The sequence below is a fragment of the Poecilia reticulata genome, linkage group LG16 (assembly GCF_000633615.1).
Source record: "Poecilia reticulata strain Guanapo linkage group LG16, Guppy_female_1.0+MT, whole genome shotgun sequence".
Lineage (NCBI taxonomy): Eukaryota > Metazoa > Chordata > Actinopteri > Cyprinodontiformes > Poeciliidae > Poecilia > Poecilia reticulata.
In genome coordinates, this window is record NC_024346.1 from 12,101,098 (window position 1) to 12,119,474 (window position 18,377).

Genomic DNA, 18,377 nt, shown 5'->3' on the forward strand with positions numbered 1-18,377 from the left:
GTAGGAAAACACTGTCTAAAAGTGTTTCACACCACATAAAGAGAATGGCGGTGAAAAGATTTAAAGTCACCCTTCATCGTTTTTAGTTTATGTCCAAGCAGTCAGGTGTCTCTTTCTTTAAGGCCTATTGGTCAATATTTCTCCAGTCTTTCTGAAGGTCATTTAAACACATTCTTTGGTTGTTGCTGACTTTGTTATTCATTTTCTACTCATTTCCTGAAGATCTTCAAAAGAAGTCAGCTGACACTGACCTTTATGATTCAACCTTTGGGGTCTTTTCTAATTATCCTGGCTCTCCTGACAGACCTCAGTTTCTTCAAACTGAGAGCACACTGCATAAAAACTCATAAATATTTCACATAACTTCTTCAAACTAAAAGAAAACTTAAACATTCTTTTACTTCTTGGGAGATCTGATCACAGGTAGACCTTTCCTGGAACGAAGAGGAATGGAAAGAGCCACATGTGGCCAACTTCGTCAACCGAGTGAATGAAAATAAGTTCCGGATCCCACCGAAGAACTACAGAACCAACATTTGACAGATTCCAGCACTCGATGTACTGCAAAGGGCGGGCCAACTGCTGCTGTTATTGTGCATTAATATTGCAAAAGGCTGCTACACAAGTAAAAATAAAGTACTTTAAAAAAAAGAGAGAGAGGCTCTGTAGAGCAGAACATGCAGCTAAGTTTAACACATTACAGCTAGAGAGCCTGCAGTAGAGGTTCTCACGTGACCAAACCCGTCTTTGTGCCGCTTTCAAAACAGTTAAAATGCTGCAAAATTATCCTAATTTTTTAGGTGCTGTGCAGTTCTGCAGAAAGCAGCTTTGTCTCCCTATTATCAGCAGGAAGCAGAGGACTCCCACTCTGTTGACCGCACATACATAAAGGCAATACTTACATTTTATTATGAGATCCTCATGCCCCCCTCTTCTAATGCCACCCTGGGCAACCACCAACATGTCAAAATTATGGCAAGATGAGAGTTGGATTGGACAAGAGCATATTAGCCAGTAAAGCATCCATTCCAGTTGCAACTCGGCAGAAACAACGAGAGTGTTAATTAAAGGTGCCAGTGCTTATAGACCACTGACTTACATGGAGCTTACTGAATGACATATTATTGACTATTATTAAAAATTAGCTGATAAGAAACAGTGCAGCTGCGAAGTTTTGATTGCTTGATAAGAAATCAGAGAACTGTGTTATTGTTGTTGGTGAACGTGTTGCTCACATTGTTTAATTGTGCAAAAATCTTCAAAGAAAATGACATAATTATTATTGGCCTGTGACAGTAGTTAGCCTGGTCACTGAGCAAACCAGTGAGAAAGAAAACAAAACTGGAACGCACCGTTATGCTGTCACTGCTGCAATCATGAACTCTGCAACATTTCAGAAAGTGCGTCGTCGCTGATTAGGAACTAAATGAAAGAAAATCAAGAGCAGTGTCTCAGTGTGTCATGCTTCTGTATTCATCCCCCTTTTATTCTGATGCTCCTAATTAAACAACTTGCAACAACTTGCCTTCAGAAGTCAACTAATTAGTAAATAAAGTCGTCTGTGTGTGGTTTAATCTCAGTATCAATCCAGCGGATCTGTATAAGTTTCAGAGGTTTGCTAGAGAACATTAGTGGACAGAAACAACATGAAGACCAGAGCAGGAACAAAGCTGGACATACATGCATCTGATGAATGGAGCGGCTTAGACTGGAGCATCCATGTGTCCTGACCTCTATTCAACTGAGAATATGTGGAAATATATTACTAAGGAAGGATGAATACAAATATACACCACACTTTTTAATTTTACCAATTAAAAAACATGTAAGCATCCCAAACATCCCAGTAACGTACATGGCAGTTTGCGATTGGAGCATGACAAAATGTGAAAATGCTCACGGGGTCTGAATAGGTCTGCAGGCCCCTGTAGTTGACTTTAATGTTTAAAAGTGAAAGTAATTGAAATTTTAATGTCAAATCTTGATTACAGCTTTTTGTCAGAATCGCCTGCTGAGTTCACTGACTGGAGTCGGGCCCGTCAGCTGGATACAGCGGGTATCCCGACTGTAGTTATGATTTGATATGAGCGCCCTCCTGTCTAATTCATGCTTTCCTTGTAATTCTATTCTTTGCTCCCATTCCTTTCCTCTCTTTCTTTCTTTTTCTCCTCCCTCCCTTTCACAGGAGTTGGAGTGATGAGAGATTTAACACACTTGAGTGGTAGAGCTGAGCCCCTTGAAGCAGCTTTGCCATTCTTTTTCCAATAGCTGACCGTGCTGCCAACGTGTGAGTGTGTGTACACGTGTGTGTGCGTGCGTGTGCGTGTGTGTGAATGTATGTGTGCAGGCAGCTGCTTTTTCTTTCCAAAGGGCATTCTGGGAAATAACACATAAATAAATTATGCAATCAGTCCACAGTGCATTTGGTGGAAAAGTAGAAGTCCCTACACTTTAGTTCAAAATGGTTTCCTCTCCGGTGTCCTGTCTCCTGGGATCAGTGTTGGAGGAGAGAGGAGAGAAAAAGATACAAAGCAATGGGAATGTGTAAAAGTTGGAGAAAGAGGGAAGGTTATGTCTCTGCGGTTCTTATTTGAAACACTGTGTTTTTTTTGGGGGGTTTTTTTGCAGTCAGTTGGGTGACAAACATCTGACTTCTTGACATCAAAACCAGCGATCGCTGATTCTTTAAGATACAAGGGAAGAGCAGTGAGCGTTGAGGAACTGATATTTCTAAACTACCAGCGTGAGCACAGTGAGCCGGTGAAGTTCATCATCATGTGGAAGCTAAACAGTTTGTAGCCATGTTGGTTCCTCAGGTGGAGAAGCAACAATCCACAGTGAAAGGAGTCAACAAGACGACCAAGTGAGATGGAAAGCTGAAGACTTACTTGCTCCCCATCCTTCTGGACTGGCACCCCATCTGCCGCTGTGAGCGCATTACAGGAAGAGAGAGACAAAAAGAGAAGAAAGTGTTATTATTCATCTGTGATATAACAGATCATACAGAATGGCAAACAAAATCTTCAGCTTTTAATAAAATGTCACCCAAAAAATCGTTTTTGCACATTTTACTTCTTTGCCAATCTCAATTTAATAGTAAAAGAAAATTCACAAAGGTCCCATATCGCCATAGCAACAATAAAGACACTTATTTTACAGCCTGATATTTTCCAAGTGCTTACAAGTTACCCTTATCACATTCAACAGATACTTGGGGTGAGTCTCTTCAAGCAGGTCATCATGTTATGAATTGAAAGTGAAGATTCTCTGGACGTCCCAAAAAACGACAACCCGAAAAAGTCAGTAACACTGAACCACTGTTGGAGCCAAAAATGACTCTCCAGCCGAGGGAGTAACTGAGGAGGAAAAACCAAGGAGCAGAAACGCAGCAGGGTTCAAAAAAGTCTAACACACAGCAGGCGCTTTTTTTTTTTTTTTTTGCCTGCTCTGTCTTTGGTGCTTGGTGAAGTTGTTTGGATGTCTAAGCAGTTTTTAAACTTTGACTTCCTTCCTTTTTTTCCTTTTCCAAGCTCACCACTGTGAAATCAAGATTAGATAAACTCACTATCAGTCTGGTAAACCTTTCTCTTTGAACTCCTGTGAGATCGGTATATTTCTGATGGAAGTTAATCCTTTTATCACCTTATGTAAATATGAGCAGTTACGACAAGAAAAGCCTGGAAAATCACTTCCAGACTTACAAAAATGCTCAAAGAAGATAACATAAACTGTTCAAACCTGTCAAATTCCCCAACACTGTTGGATGTTGTAAGTATTCCTGATTTCATGTATCCCTAATGCACAATCTCCTTGCTTCATTAAATGTGTGACGATAGTGATTTAATGGGATTAAATAAATAATGAATCCTTTGGACACTTTTTGATAGATTCACAGACTGAGACCAACCATTTATCTACTTAAATAGTTTAATGTAATTCATCAGTCTGCTACAGAACTTATGATTTAATAAAAACACGAGCAAAACAACATAACCCACTGGTTGTTGGTAGTAACCCTCCTCACATTTTGTTTGCATTGCTGTATATTGATGCATTTCGCCTAACAACTGATTATATAATTTATTGGGAGATTGTTCTTGAATTAATCACTTAGCCGTACATGAGACTCATTTGAAATCCACGCTCTGTGCTGGATAAATGAACGTTATTATCCCTCCTCATTCGGCTGTCCAAATCCTAATTAAAACATTGGTTTAATTAGAGAGTCTCTGCTCCTGATGGAGTTTAAACACAGACTCGGTCTCTAGGTGCTCTTCTGTATCAGAGGGTCTGTTCTCCGTGTGCGTGCAACTCTCAGAGGGGCTCCCTCCTCTGCGGGTCTCTCGGTTCGCCAGTCGTGTTTCACGCAGCTGCAATTGGCAATCGCGAGCAAATTCTCGCTTGAGCTTTGAGAGCCGCACCGAGTCGCTGGATCTGTGGATGTCCAGCGACGTCTGTGACCCACTGACCCAGTGATTCAAACATTGGCTATGCTCCGTCTCTGCTGGGCTCTCGGATATTAGCCTTTCCTCTGAACTCCGTTCAGTCACATCAGATAACTGCAAGGGCAAGTGACGAGGGACGGATGTCATTCCAGAAGTCCTGTCCTCGCTTCTGTGAGAAAAGGGCTGTCAAAGTGCAAATATGACCGCTTTGTCACAGTCGCACATGTGCTGCAGAGTTGGGGTTTCTAAAGAGGACGCTTTTAGTCAACTCAATCAATCGGGAGCAATCAAAGTCTATGATTCACACATCATGAAGTTTAATCCCACTTAAGTATAAAAGACACTTTAAAAGAATTTCTAATATTTCCAACGTCTATGTCGGTCTCGTTAGGGAAACTGTAGCTTATCACAGTTTTGTCGGTGGAACATCTGCTGTAATAATTATTAGATCTATAATATTTATTGCTTAAAATGCAGCTTTTAGCTTTTCTAAAGATTGTCTGCTGGTTTTATTTAATGATGATGTGTCACAGTACCGTAATCCTCTAGCAAACTAGAACAAACACGGTTCCTAAAAGTAAAACTTTTAAAATGAAGACATGTCTTTACTGAACACATTTATGCTCAAGGGCCACAAATAGATGTGAACTTTGTGTGGCCTCAGAGGAATTGCAAACATGTTTGACTGTTGGCCCTGAGAGTTGTAATGTGAGCGGCTCATTTATTGGCTGCTGTTAGTTAGACATAAATGCAGTGCAGAGAAAAGTGAAAAGTTTACATGTTCCCACCATGAGCAAGACTCTCGTGTTGATTGTGAGCCTTTTTCTAGCCTTTACTCTTGCAGGGTGGAATGATAATAAAACATACAGTGTTAAAGATTTTTTCTTAACGAGTGGACAGGTTTGAGTTTATTGTAAATATTCTCTAATCCAGAAATGAAATACAGACTCCAACATACACAGAGCCACACTCAACTTAGGATAAGTTTTCTACATGGTTGATGTTTGCTCCGTTCACGAAGATTTACCTATTCAAATGCAAATTTTGGTTTGCGTTCAAATGAATAAGTCTTCGGTTTTTATTGTCCTATCCACTTTGCACCAGTATCACTGGTAGAAAAGACAGCCCCACAGTATCATACTGCCAACACCGTACAAGAGAGTTGGTCAGGTTTTCTGTGGTTTGACTTCTCTAAGCATTCTTCTTTTTCACAGCTCAGTCTTTGCCTTCATCATTAGACTTCTCTGAAAGGGTTTCTTCACTCTAGACTGTGGAAGGCAATAAACAATCATCAAAACTAGATTTAAAATGGATAAATCAGCCTGATTCCTGAACATCCTTCCTAAAATCTCTACTTCAGTCGTGTTGAAAATTTGTGGATTATGCCTGAAATCCAGATTGGGGGCACTAATTAAAATGAATTTTGGCCACAAAAAACTGACATCAGAATCTTATTGTTGGCAGCAATAAGTTGCAGGAACAACTTGCTTATGGACATTTAACAAAATTGTATGTATGTACTTATGTCTGCATGTATAATTTGGAACCGTTGTTGATTAGAGAAAATAATAACACATTTATTTGTTGCATAACCATCCCATCATCAAAAAATAACAATATATACGCATTCAAATAGTAAAAATAAAATGGCATTCACGTCTACGATAAGGGTATGTAAACTTCTGACCACAACTATCATGTACGTTATTTGCAGCCGAGGCAGAGGGAGAGCGTCCTAGATTTTTTACCCATCTGAGTTACAATTCTGCCCTGAAAACACAAACTACCCATCAACATACCCATCCACATGCATGTAGCTGCCAGCCACATATAGTCTAATTATGCACTCACACCGCTTCCTCCCTCCTCCTGCTTCTGTTCTCTTCTCTAGTTTTCACAGCCTCTCTCCTCCCTCCATCCATCAGCCTCATTCGGCCAATTAGCAAATTAGCAATCACTCTCTGTGCACATAAATCACAACATGGCCCAAGAGTTCTCTGAACTGCAGCAGAGCGCACAGCTACTGAGGAGCCGCTCAGCCGTGACACCGAATCATCACAGCGTGTCGTATTGACAACGCTCACTTTCTAGCATCTTTCAGTTTCAACCTTATTGACAATCACGTTAAGGAATTTTATTTTATTTTTTTGTGAAACAAGATGGTTTGCAAAAGTATTCATGCCCCTTGAACTTTTCCCCATTTTTTTGCAACTTAGACTTGAATATATCATAACAGGGGTTTCATGAGATAGACTAACAAAACAGTATTTCATTTATAGATTTTTTAAAAGGGTGGTTTCCACGTGTTCACTCGACTTTATTCCAAAAGAGAACAAACATAAACAAACAGTAAACATAAAGATAGAGTTTAAAGCAGAGTGAAATCATAAAAATGACATCTCACAAACATCTCATCCAGCTCAGTATAATCTGAAAATAGAAAATCAAACATGCTTGATTTCAATATATCCATATTCACCTAAATCACGTCAGTCAAAGAGAGTGTTAATCAGAGAGGCAACCAAGAAGGCAACAGTAAGTCTGCAGGTGCAACAATTAGCTGTGAACTCCATAAATTTGACCACTGTAGAAAAGTAGTCAAGTTAAGATTATTTGCAGAGCACATGTCCTGAACAAGGTGATTCAAAGTCATCTACATGATAAAAATACAATAAGCAAACAAAAGAAATTACACAGCAGTGGAAAAATAAAAAGAATGAAAAGTTGTAATTCATATTAAAATTAACTATGATCCAGTTACTATTAATCAAAGACAGCTCTAAACAAATGGGATTTTAGTCTTGGTTTAAAATAACTCGGTGTTTCAGCAGCTTTGCAGTTTTCTGGAAGTTTGAGGTTTGAAAGACTCCTACAACAACAACAACAACAACAACAACAGATTTTTAATGTATTTTGGTGCTAAGCAACGTAGTGATTTATAAACTAACAAAAGTATTTTAAAAGTCTATCCTTTGAGCTACTTGGAGCCAGTGTAAAGACTTTGATCCAAATGGATTGCAGTGAGTGGCATACATCACCCTGAACACATCCTCCTGACAGACAGTGAAATATAGTGTTGGCAGCATAATGCTGTGGCGACCAGGTAAGGTGGTCAGAGTTAATGGGAAGATTGATGCACCTAAATACAGAGCAACTCTGGAGGATAATCTGGTAGAGGTTAAAAAAACATAAGTCTGGGGTGGAGCTTCACCTTCCAGCAGGGCAACAACCATAAACATAAGAGTCAGAGACACAATAAAGACGTATGGATGAAAGCGGGCCTAAATTCCAATGAAAAACTGAGAACAGACTTGGAAATTAATTTTTATAGATGCTCTCCATCCGAAGTATTGAATAAAGTTGCACAACTCAATCAGTATAGTTGGAGTCTTTTATCTGAAAGCAAACATAGAAACCACTAATTGTTTCCTCTTCTGCTGCACTACTTGTTTGGTCTGGCACAGAATATCCAAACCTTGGACATCAAAGTTAGAGAATATGAAAAATGTCAAGGTTCTGAATACAACACAGTGCATCTGGTGACCAGCAGTAACTCTTACTCATCATTTCAGGAGATTTTTGAAGCCTCCTCTGCCTGTGGACAGGTGATGCTCTCAGCAGCGCAGTAAGTGTTGTTCTGCTCCAGAGAAAGCAGGCAGAATCCCTCCTTGAGGAAACAACAAGAGAGCGCATGACCGCAGTTCTCAGCCAGCTTCCCTTCCCCTGGTGCGTGCTCCCTCCACCCCCACACATACAGAAGTGCAGAGCTGGATACCCCCCCCCCCTGCGGTCATGGGGGAGCCTGACTTAGTTCAGGCGAAGAGAAGGAGCAAGGGAGAGCAAAAGAAAAAAAAAAAACGAGGGAGCGATGTGTCGGTCCACAGCGAACAAAGAGATGCTCGGCATCTGCACTGTCAACTCTGGCTCCGGCTGTAGTGCTGTAACGGCTCCCGCTGAAGTGAGAAACATTTGAGCTTCATCAGTCATTTTTACTCCAAGTGCCCTGCAGCAACAACAGCGAGAAACCGGGGGGGGGGGGTTGGTGCTTGTTTACCGTGACAGCTGCAGCAAGGCTGGTTGCCACGGCGGAGCAGTGGCTTTGGATAGCAGCCCTCTTGCAGCGCCGTGTGCAGATGCCGACTTAGTGAGGCACAGAGTTCAGCGAAAACACAGCTGAGGTCCTCGGCCCAGATGGTCGGAAGAGTTTGGTGGACGAAACTGAGCTAAAAGAGCCTCAAGACACAGGCCACTCAGGAAAAACCACCACGCATTTACTGAGCCACTCAAACACAACATGAGACGACTGTCAAAGCTGAAAGACGTTCTGGAGCAGCAATCCTGATTCTGGTGCTCAGCGCTGCAGCGTGGTGATGGAAAAGCTGCAGCCTGTGCTGCATCACGACGTTCTTTATAAATATATAGAGCCTTGCAAAAGCAGCAGAGGTCAGACAGACTTACGACTGTATCCTATGTGTTGTGGTATTTGTTTAATTAAGTACTAAAATTGCAATAAAAGTATTTTAAAACATTTCACAGTCTTTTTGTCAGTTCATCTGTCGCTGCATGCAGTCAGAGTAGCCACAGATGCAAACTTTGCTCTAAAAATAAAACTCACCTATCTATTAATGGGTGAGAGACTGCACCGCTCTACAGTGAACAATAACTGCATGAAGTATTTATTTATACAAATCTATTGATGATTATTCATGCTCTTATTGATTAAAAAGTGAAAAGAAAGAGCTCAAACATTTACAAACTATGTCATCAGTTGCCGGAGGCAGCAAACCATCATTTCCAAACTCGGTATCAAATAAATCCCTGCTTCATCCTGATCATATGAAAACTTATACAGTTTCCTGACATCCAACTAAACTGACAAGGCAAGACATGGAGAATGTTAATTAGAGAAAAAGCCAAAGAAAACATGGCTACTCTGGAGGAGTTGCAGAGACGCAGCTCAGGTTGGATAATCTGTTGACAACTATTACTTGTTTACTCTTTAATCCTGGGCTTTAAGAGTGACAATTTCCATTGTTTAAAAAAATCCTAAGCAGTCTAATTTTCAGTTGTACTGAGGACATGAAAGAAGGTTCACCGGCCAGATGAGGCAACATTTTTGTACTAGAAAGCTTAGACCTGAGTAACTGTGGATCACAGCAACTTCTTAAGATTAAGAGCTGGCGAGTACAAAACAATATGCCTCTTTTATTTTGAAAACACAGCTTTTATTGTGAAGCTGAGGTCTTTATTTTGCTATATCAGCATGTATTTATCAACAGAAGTTGAATTTAAGCCGATGTGCTAATGTAAAACTGTAAGAAAGAAAAAAAGCTGCTTCAGGCTTGCTCTTGGTAAAACAGTAACTGGATGATCAGCTCCATATCAGGCTGTGCTAATTCAACAAATGTTTTTGTAAAAACAATTGTTTAATTTAACTCAAAATAAAGTTTAAGCAGTCAGAAATATGGATCACATTAGATTTTTTTCACTTTCAATGTGTGCTGTTACCGAAGAAGTTAAGAATTTCATTTACAGCTTGTCATCAAATATATAATTGGGAAATTTTGCTCAGAAACTGGTCTAGACTTCAACCACAGTGACATTTGCTTATGTGACCCTCTAGGAAAATTAATTGCATGTCCCTGATGTGCACAGGGAAAAAAATCCTCAGAAGCAGGACTATTATTATCAAAAGACTTGATAATATTCATAAATTTGACTGCAGAGATATTTCCCAAAGAAGAAAGACCAAAAGTTTCAGTCTGTAGATGCATAAAAGCTTTTTTTTTTTCTCTATGACATTCAGAAACAGATTACCCATCACTGAGAACATAAGCGTTCTTTTTAATCGGTCGTAAAGTGGTTAGCGGTTGCAGATATTCCAGAAACAATAAGTGCTGATCTCACACTGAAGGCGCACAAACGCATAGAACTACACACACCATGCTTTTACGCACAGATCAAATAGTAGAGATGAAATTTCTACATGACAGCATTATGTTTCAAATTTCATAACTCACTCAGAGCCTGAGTCACAGTGTTTACAGAACGCCTGCCATCGTGCGCCCACACACAGGCCTCTCATTTCTGATCCGAAGCACAAAATGATACATGCAAGGGTGTGTGCAGTCCTCACACAACCACACGCAATTTGCTCCACCCCCTCCCACATGCAGCGGTATCTGGCTTAGAGGACAGCAGATGCATCTCCTGGAGTCCTTGAGCAACATTCGAACACACGTACACACATGCCAACATGCGATGAGGGCCAGCCTTGCTCCTTGGGTACCACATCTCCGAGTCGTTTTTGCCTCGGCGCGTTCCTTCTCACAAGGCTTTTCCAACCTGGAGAGAAGCCTGTCAATTAGTCTACGCCTCCACCAGACTTGCCAGTTTACAGGCGGACTCGGAAATGGCAAACGCTGTCCATCAAGTTGAGCGTGTGAGATGGCAAAGGTGTGTGTTTTGCTTCTTAATTTAATGGCAGGGAATCCCTCTCTGAAATGCTGCGACAAAAAAAAAAAAAATGCAGAGAGGTAGTAGAAGCTGTTAAGGCAGCAGGGACGCTTTTGCTAGATTCACACCCACACAAAGCATAAATATATCAGCAAGTGGGCTGTCCCAAGAGAGATGTAAAGTAGAGGTCATTCGCTGGTCCATGCATCAACACATGAATACACATGAGTAAACAGACTCAGAGTGGATATTGCTAGTTAACATGGAGAAGAATCATCAAAACTCTGAGAGAAAGAAAATGATTTTCTCTCATCTTTTATGTATTGAAGAACTTTAGCTACAATATTTCTATGGTGTTTCAATTCTTGAGTCTGCTGTGAGCACCTTATATTTTCACTTATTTGTACTCTGTCTTCACAGTCTCATTTAAACCTCTGTTGCACAAATAACTGAGGGGCTTTCCTCTGGGATTAACTAGGTTCTCAGATCTTGATTTCTTTTGTAGAACTGGTGCATTTCCAAACAAGCAGGTGAGGACAGATAATCGTCCACTCAGAGGATTCCACCCTCGTTTCTATCTACCATATCAACCCCGCAGCCTAAAGCATCGCAGTTACAGTCATTCTACACACAGCAAACCCAAATTAAGCAATGATTAATGTTTCAAGCACTCACAGGTGTGGCGCCAATAAGCAGGAACAGAGAAAACGCTTCTGATGTGCAGCTTTTTTGCACAACGATCGCTAATAGAATTAGCAGCTCCAGATCTCAGAATTGCAATAATTGCTACGTGGTTGTGACAGTCTTAAACTGATGCTGCTGTATTCCCGCGCAGGAGCGTAATCTGACAGATACAAGTAGAATCAATGTAATGCGGTCTTCCTGGTTCACATAGGTGGTAATTATTGTATTGATTCAACAGGTTTATGAAAAACGTTCAGCTCTGTCTGCTGAATCTCAAGGCCTTCACCTTGTGGTGGATTGATGCAGGCTGTTTCATGCACTGGATGAAAAAGCAAAAGAAAAGAAAATAAAGAACTTTATTGCAAACAACATGGATCATGGCTGGATCCTATTATTTTATGTTCTCAACCAGGTTTTATGCAACTTTGACACAATCTGATGTCTTAGCTCCTAAGATGTCTAATTGTCATGCGAGTCCAGGAAAGGTTTAATGAATTTTGAATTAAACAACAAGCTCCAACTTTCCTGTTATTTTATTTAACAACCTTATTTTTTGTTGCCCCTTCTTTGTGGCCTAAAACGTCTAAGGCAAGACATGGTCAAAAAACACCGGAGGGTGAACAGGGACAGTTAAGGCATTTATTCCCTCCTTGTTCTTGGGCACAGTATCTGTGTTTCTCTTCTTCAATAGCCAAGATTTAAGGCTTAATAATAGGCCTTTGTAAGATTTGACTACAGGTGGTAGAGCTAACACATTCCTTAAATGCAAGTGACGAAGTACGTTACTGTACTTAAGTTTTTCGTGTACTTTACTTACGTAGATTTAATAATGGATACTTTCTACTTTTACTCCACTACATTTTACAGTAAGTATCTGTACTTTTTACTTCACTACATTTCTACAAAACTGTCGCGTTACCCGTTACATCCAAGTCRCAATGTGAAGTTCAGGGACTTAAGGTGGCGCCGTAAAATCCAAGCAATAACGTGACTTACGTGTCTGTTGTCACATATCGCCTCCCACTTTACTCGCACGCGGAGCTCCAAGACATGCGCAGTGGTTTCCTCTGAGTGGGAGATGATGTCTGTAGTCAGTAATATAATAGCGTTGCATAAATCATAAGATATGGCGACATGTAAAATCAGCAGCGCTTCGCTTTCACAGATGGTGGGGACTTTGTCCAACTTTTAGCGYCACTTTGAAGGAAAGCTTAAAGAAAGGTAAGCTCCGTGGACGTGATGCTAGCAAAGCTAGCTGTACAGAGAGACATATGTTGCATCTGCGATGAAAAAAAGTTGTCACTCATGCTCTCAATTATTGTGCGGAGGTGTTGACTGTCGCAAATATGGGACAACGCTGTGACCATATGGGGTTCCATTTGTGTCAAAAATAAGTAAAAACCATATGTGTAGATGTCGTTGGTCTTTCCGATTCTTCTGGACGGATCTTTACTAAGGTTGATTGGACTGAAGCCTCACTGAGAGCCGTTCTTTGTTCTTGTAATGCTCTTGTAATGCTCTGTGTACACTCCATTCATCCATTCATTTTCTTAACACCCTTGTCCCTTAGTGGGGTCGGGAGGGTTGCTGGTGCCCATCTCCAGCTAACGTTCTGGGCGAGAGGAGGGGTACACCCTGGACAGGTCGCTCTGCATACACTGCAGTAGCTATTTTATTTCATTATATATATGTATATTTATATATGTAATTGGTGAATAAATAAAACAACGTAAGAACACAGAGCATCCTCATTGCTCTTTGTTTTCGTCACCTGTCATGGTGGCAGATGTTGTAGCAGGAGGGAGGATGAGTACAGTCACCTCCTTCTGCTTGGTTACTTCTTGCTTATTGCGCCTTGGACAGTGTTCATAGTTTAGCATTGCTTACCGTTAATTGCTATGTTTAATGATGCATAGCAATCATTAAACATATGATTGGGCATGGGCAGTATGGGCAACCGCCCAGTATGGGCAACCGCCCAGGGCGTTATTTTTTTAGGGATGGCAGGAGACCTCTGGATTGTGGCACAGAGATGAAAGCAAAACAGAATGAATAAGTGTTTGAATTGATACTGGTTACATTTATTCCACGTCCTCTCCTGCCCACCCTTTCAGTTGGATTTCTTTCAAAATAAAAGCCACTAGTGGCAAAAAAAAAGTGAAGTTCATGCTATGTTAGGACAGGAGACAAGATGCTTCCATCCCTGAAATTATGATTCAAAGAATCACATATCTAAGTCTAAATGTTACAGAGAGTAAACACAACATGCTTTATCTGTGGCTTTGTTCATTACAACGGCACATTTCTGATGCATTAAAATTAAATATGATCGGTACACTTAATGATATTAGCGATTAGGTAATGCATTCAGCAAGCACTTTTACTTTTAATACTTAAGTATTTTTAAAAGCCAGTACTTTTTTACTGTTACTTAAATAAAATGTTAATGTGGTGCTTTTACTTGAGTACATTTTTGTTTGTGTATTTGTACTTTTACTTAAGTACATTTTTTGAGTACTTTCTCCACCACTGCTTAAATGAGGCATGAAAGCGTTTAAATCCTGCAGGTCGTTTTCTTGGCTTTGCTGTATCTGCTGTGGTATTGGTGGGTCATACTTCCCCAAGATGTAACCAAATCCCACCAGATTTGGTGTCTGGGGGAGTTTAGAGAACGACTGAGGAAAATTTGACTTTTTCTGGACCTGTCTGAGTCATTCAAGAGTGTTTTTGTTGTTGCTCCGATGGTGCTCTGCCACTGTAGGGGCAGTCATTCTACTAAGCTGGAGAAGTAATTGTCCAGCGGTAAATGTAAGTAGTGAAAAGAGGGGGCAATTTCAAGAACTCCCTGGGCAGCTGAAACAAGTGAAGTTGGCTTTCATTTGTCTCTGAATAACTTTTCAGTCAGTTTGTTGGAATATGTTCCAAACCCTAAATTTGATAATCAATGGGATGTTAATTGATATACCGTCTGACCATGCTAACTGTTAGAAACACAAGCTATCCACATCTATTTCCTTATATACTGTTGCAACATGTATACTGGTGGACGTTGTATATTGTGTGAATGAAAGACTTAGTTGCATATTTTAAGAAGCACAAATAAACTTTTGGGGTTTTTTTTCTCCACAGCTGTTAATAAATTTTACATGCAAGGCAGCCATGTTGGATTTCAAAATTGATTGCCACTTTGGATTCTGTGGACCCTTCTGGTAAAGTTATGTTACTATTTTGTTTTTATAACATAATCAATGGAAAAAGTAGGAGGACTTACATGGAAAGTTGACATGGAGTCATTTATAGTAGCTGGAAACCATCACATTCAACCCACCACATGTAGATCCCGACTGGTGTTGTAAATTTGATTTTAAGATCTCTGTCAGTAAGCATGTAAACAACAATGGTTTCATAACCACTACCTTAGATGTGAATGTCGAAAGAAGAACAAAGTGTCATAGCAAAATTACTCGAAGCTGCAGTTCTGGCCAACTGATGTATCTCATATGTAATCATATAATTTGCTCCCTACAGGTTTGAAACTTCTCATGCTTTATGGGGGTCCCTGTTACTACGACACACATTTATTTCACAAATTCTGACCCTGGAAGGTGAACACAGTGTATGTTATGACAGAACTGGACAGACAGTCAGACAGACAAACAGACAGACATCAAGGCTACACGCTCCGGCACAAAGACAGGGCCGGTCCTGCTGCCTGCTGCTGCTCCTGTTGGATCTCCGCTTGGCAGCGTGGACTGCAGTTGAGAAGGCCGATCAATAGAGCACACCAAAGCCATTCTCACTCAGGATAAACACAGCCACGCCTGCAGACTGGCAGGACTGCTGCTGATTCCGCTGCTTCACAAGGGAATCAGGGACCTAAGCGGCTTGATAACGGCGGATCGTTGTTCTCTTAAGTGCTGTTTGTTTACATATTCGTGCTACGCTGTGGTGCATTACAGTGCTTGGAATATTTATTGACAGCTGAGGGCTACAAACCAAGCAGACGCACAGACACAGTGGGATGGTGTTCTGGAACAATGCAGCAGTTGCAAATGATCACTTATGCGTAACCTATAAAACAATCATCGTTATTTGTGAACATCCTCTGTACTTTTATAAGAAAAACAGGAACATATTTAAAAGCATCTTTCAGTCACATTATTTCCGTCAGCTGGAGTCACTCTGGTCTGACCTGTGTTTTGATAGGGGATCCCAGCTTTCTCCTGTCCTTTGAAAGGCGCAACATAAAGCTTTCTGGACAACCCAGGCTGCTGTGATGTTTTATTTATTTATTTATTATTTTCTGCTGTTTTTGCTGTATTCAGTTCACACCTGGTTTCCTAACTGTGTCATGTAGTCCTCTTGCCGTTCTCTGAACTTGCAAATCCTGCTTATTTTTTTAAGATCCTCTTCATCACATTTAGTTAGAAATGAATAAATGAATCCAACTATCTATAACCTAGTCCTGATAAAATGCTGAATTGTATTTTATTTGTTTATTCTTTTGCTGTAAATACATTAGGAAAAATAAGCATTGATTACTTAAATGTTTGTCTCACTAAATATATTTCTGTTACGGCTACTGACACTAAATACACAGAAGACATGTCTGACATACATGTTTGTATGTTTGAAGGATTCAAGTCCTTCAAACATACAAAGAAATCAAACAGCTAGTCTGAGAATTAAGTTTTTATGTAAGAGGAATAGAGAGGAAAAAGGTGTTTTATATTATTTTAAGTTTTTAAGGCTACTTCTCAGTTATTTCTTTTAGATTCAAGTTGGGTGGCACGCTGTGATGTTTCAGCAGCTTTCTTTTCTCTCTTGAGTTGACCGCTTCCTGTGCTGCGTGTTTGAGATCATTTTCTTGCCGCAATTGTTTCATTTTGCAGAATCTTATCTGAAGTGCTCTGGTACGTTTCTCTAGTCATCCTTCCTCCAGCTAAATCAAAACAGCTTCACACCACGATGCTCCTTCTTTTCAACTTCACTGTTGGCACGAAGTTTGAGGAGTGATGTAAAGTACCATTTTTCCTTCAAACATGGTGTGTTGAATGACAACCAAATATCTACATTTTGGTCTGATCAGACTAGGCTGTATTCTCCAAAGATTTAATTGATTCGTCTAAAATCGTCTTCTGGAAACTTGAAATGCGCTTCGGCATGCTTTTTCTTCGGCAGTGAAGTCTTGTGCAGTGTACGCACAAAAGCCATTATGGTTGAATGCATTAGCTGTTATTGTGAAGGAAAAACTCCACCTGGAGAAAAGTCTTTCTAAAGCTTTGAGAAATGGGGAAACTCTCCTGATTCTTCTTTTGACCTCTGTAAGAGATCTTTCAAGGAGAACCTGGTTCTGGCCGGTCTGTAATGAAATATTTAGGCCTCAGTAGAATATTCAGAAGCTTTGAAATGCCATCAGTTTGTTTAACAAAAAAGTAAAGATCTTTAGAGAGTTATCTCCTTTTAGCGCCACCTTTTTAACTGCCCCATTGTTGCAAAACAAGGTTGACATCCTCCGTTTTTTGTCTCCTGGAAGTGCTGACTGAAGCAATAATGTACAACAGTGAAGACATTTTTTTTTCTCTTTTAACTCTGATTCAGGTTTCACAGTTACGGCGAATCTGGAAGTACACCGTACGGGAGCCATTTGCATGTAAACAATGACTGTTTACCTGCAACGATAGCTTCACACTCTCTGTTCTGTTAGCAGCAGCCTTCTTGTTGCTCTGCTGTACTTAACGTGGGTTTGTCCAGGACTGTCCTCACCTGAAAAACTCCCATCAGCACCACACGCACTCCCCTGCATGCGTTTGCCCCTCCCTCTTCCACCTCTTCTACATCGCCATCCGCCTGTCTCCTCTCCCCTCCTCCCTGCACGCCTGCCTCTCCTTTCTTTACCTCCTCCTCATCCGTCCCGATTATTTGCATAAATAACAACAAACAGTGCTCTTGCATTGTCCCGTTTCCTCTTTTCTCTCCCTCCAAGCCATGTCTATCTATAAATAAGCACTATCACAGCTTTCCCCTCGCCTTTCTCCGCTTTCCGTCCCTCTGCCTCCTACTCACACACATATACATACTGCCAAACAGCATCATAAATCAAGGGTTGAGTGAGGATGGAGGCAGGGAAGAGAGGAGATGCGGGGATGCACCCACACACACACATACTCCAACACACACACAGATTTTAATAAATATCGTCAGTGACACCTTTGCCAGTATGCTATGTGCACTGCTTCCATGGGCACAGCTTTCCAAAACAAGCAGCTTTCTCTCAAACACACACACCAAAAAATTTTTTAAAAGCACGCAGAACCCCCTGCATGCTTCTGCAGGACCCCCCTCTGTCTCCACTCTCTGCTCCTCCTCCCCCATCATCACCCCGGCCACCCCCTCTATTCTATCCCGCAGTAAGAGAGAGGAAAGAAGAGCTGCTTACTCAGTCTCCTGGAGCCGATGCATCCCATGGTGTATTCACAAAGGCCCTGGACACAAGCGTGGAAGTGTTGCCCAGACGCCGAGCATTCTCCTCCTCCTTCCTCCTGCGACTCTCTCCTTCTCTCTGCTTCTTCTTCGTCCTCCTCCTCTGTTTTTTCCTCTTTTTACTCTGCTGTGCTCCCTCTGTTCCTCTCCCCTCCTCTTGCGCTTGCTCGATCGCCCTCTCCCTCACTCGTGCTCTCCGTCTCCAGTGCGGTGTCTTAGAAGAGATCCGGTTAGTAAGTCAGTGTGCCTGCGGGGAGCAGATTAAGACTAAATTAAGGATGCAAGACATCACCACGACGATTTAAAACA

The 18,377-nt window shown here is 41.0% G+C and overlaps 1 protein-coding gene across 4 annotated transcripts in view; it reads right to left on the minus strand.

Moving 5' to 3' along the window:
- Nucleotides 1-18,377, minus strand: part of fam131bb (family with sequence similarity 131 member Bb) — a 33,593-nt gene that overhangs the window by 14,824 nt on the left and 392 nt on the right. For all 4 annotated transcript variants that reach the window (XM_008431473.2, XM_017309601.1, XM_008431471.2 and 1 more), the window contains exons 2-3: nucleotides 18,025-18,315; nucleotides 2,889-2,926 (exon numbers count right to left, since the gene is read on the minus strand). In XM_008431473.2, coding sequence (XP_008429695.1) covers nucleotides 2,889-2,926; nucleotides 18,025-18,047 — 61 coding nt within the window. In that variant the 5' untranslated portion in view covers nucleotides 18,048-18,315. The remainder of the gene's footprint in view (nucleotides 1-2,888; nucleotides 2,927-18,024; nucleotides 18,316-18,377) is intronic.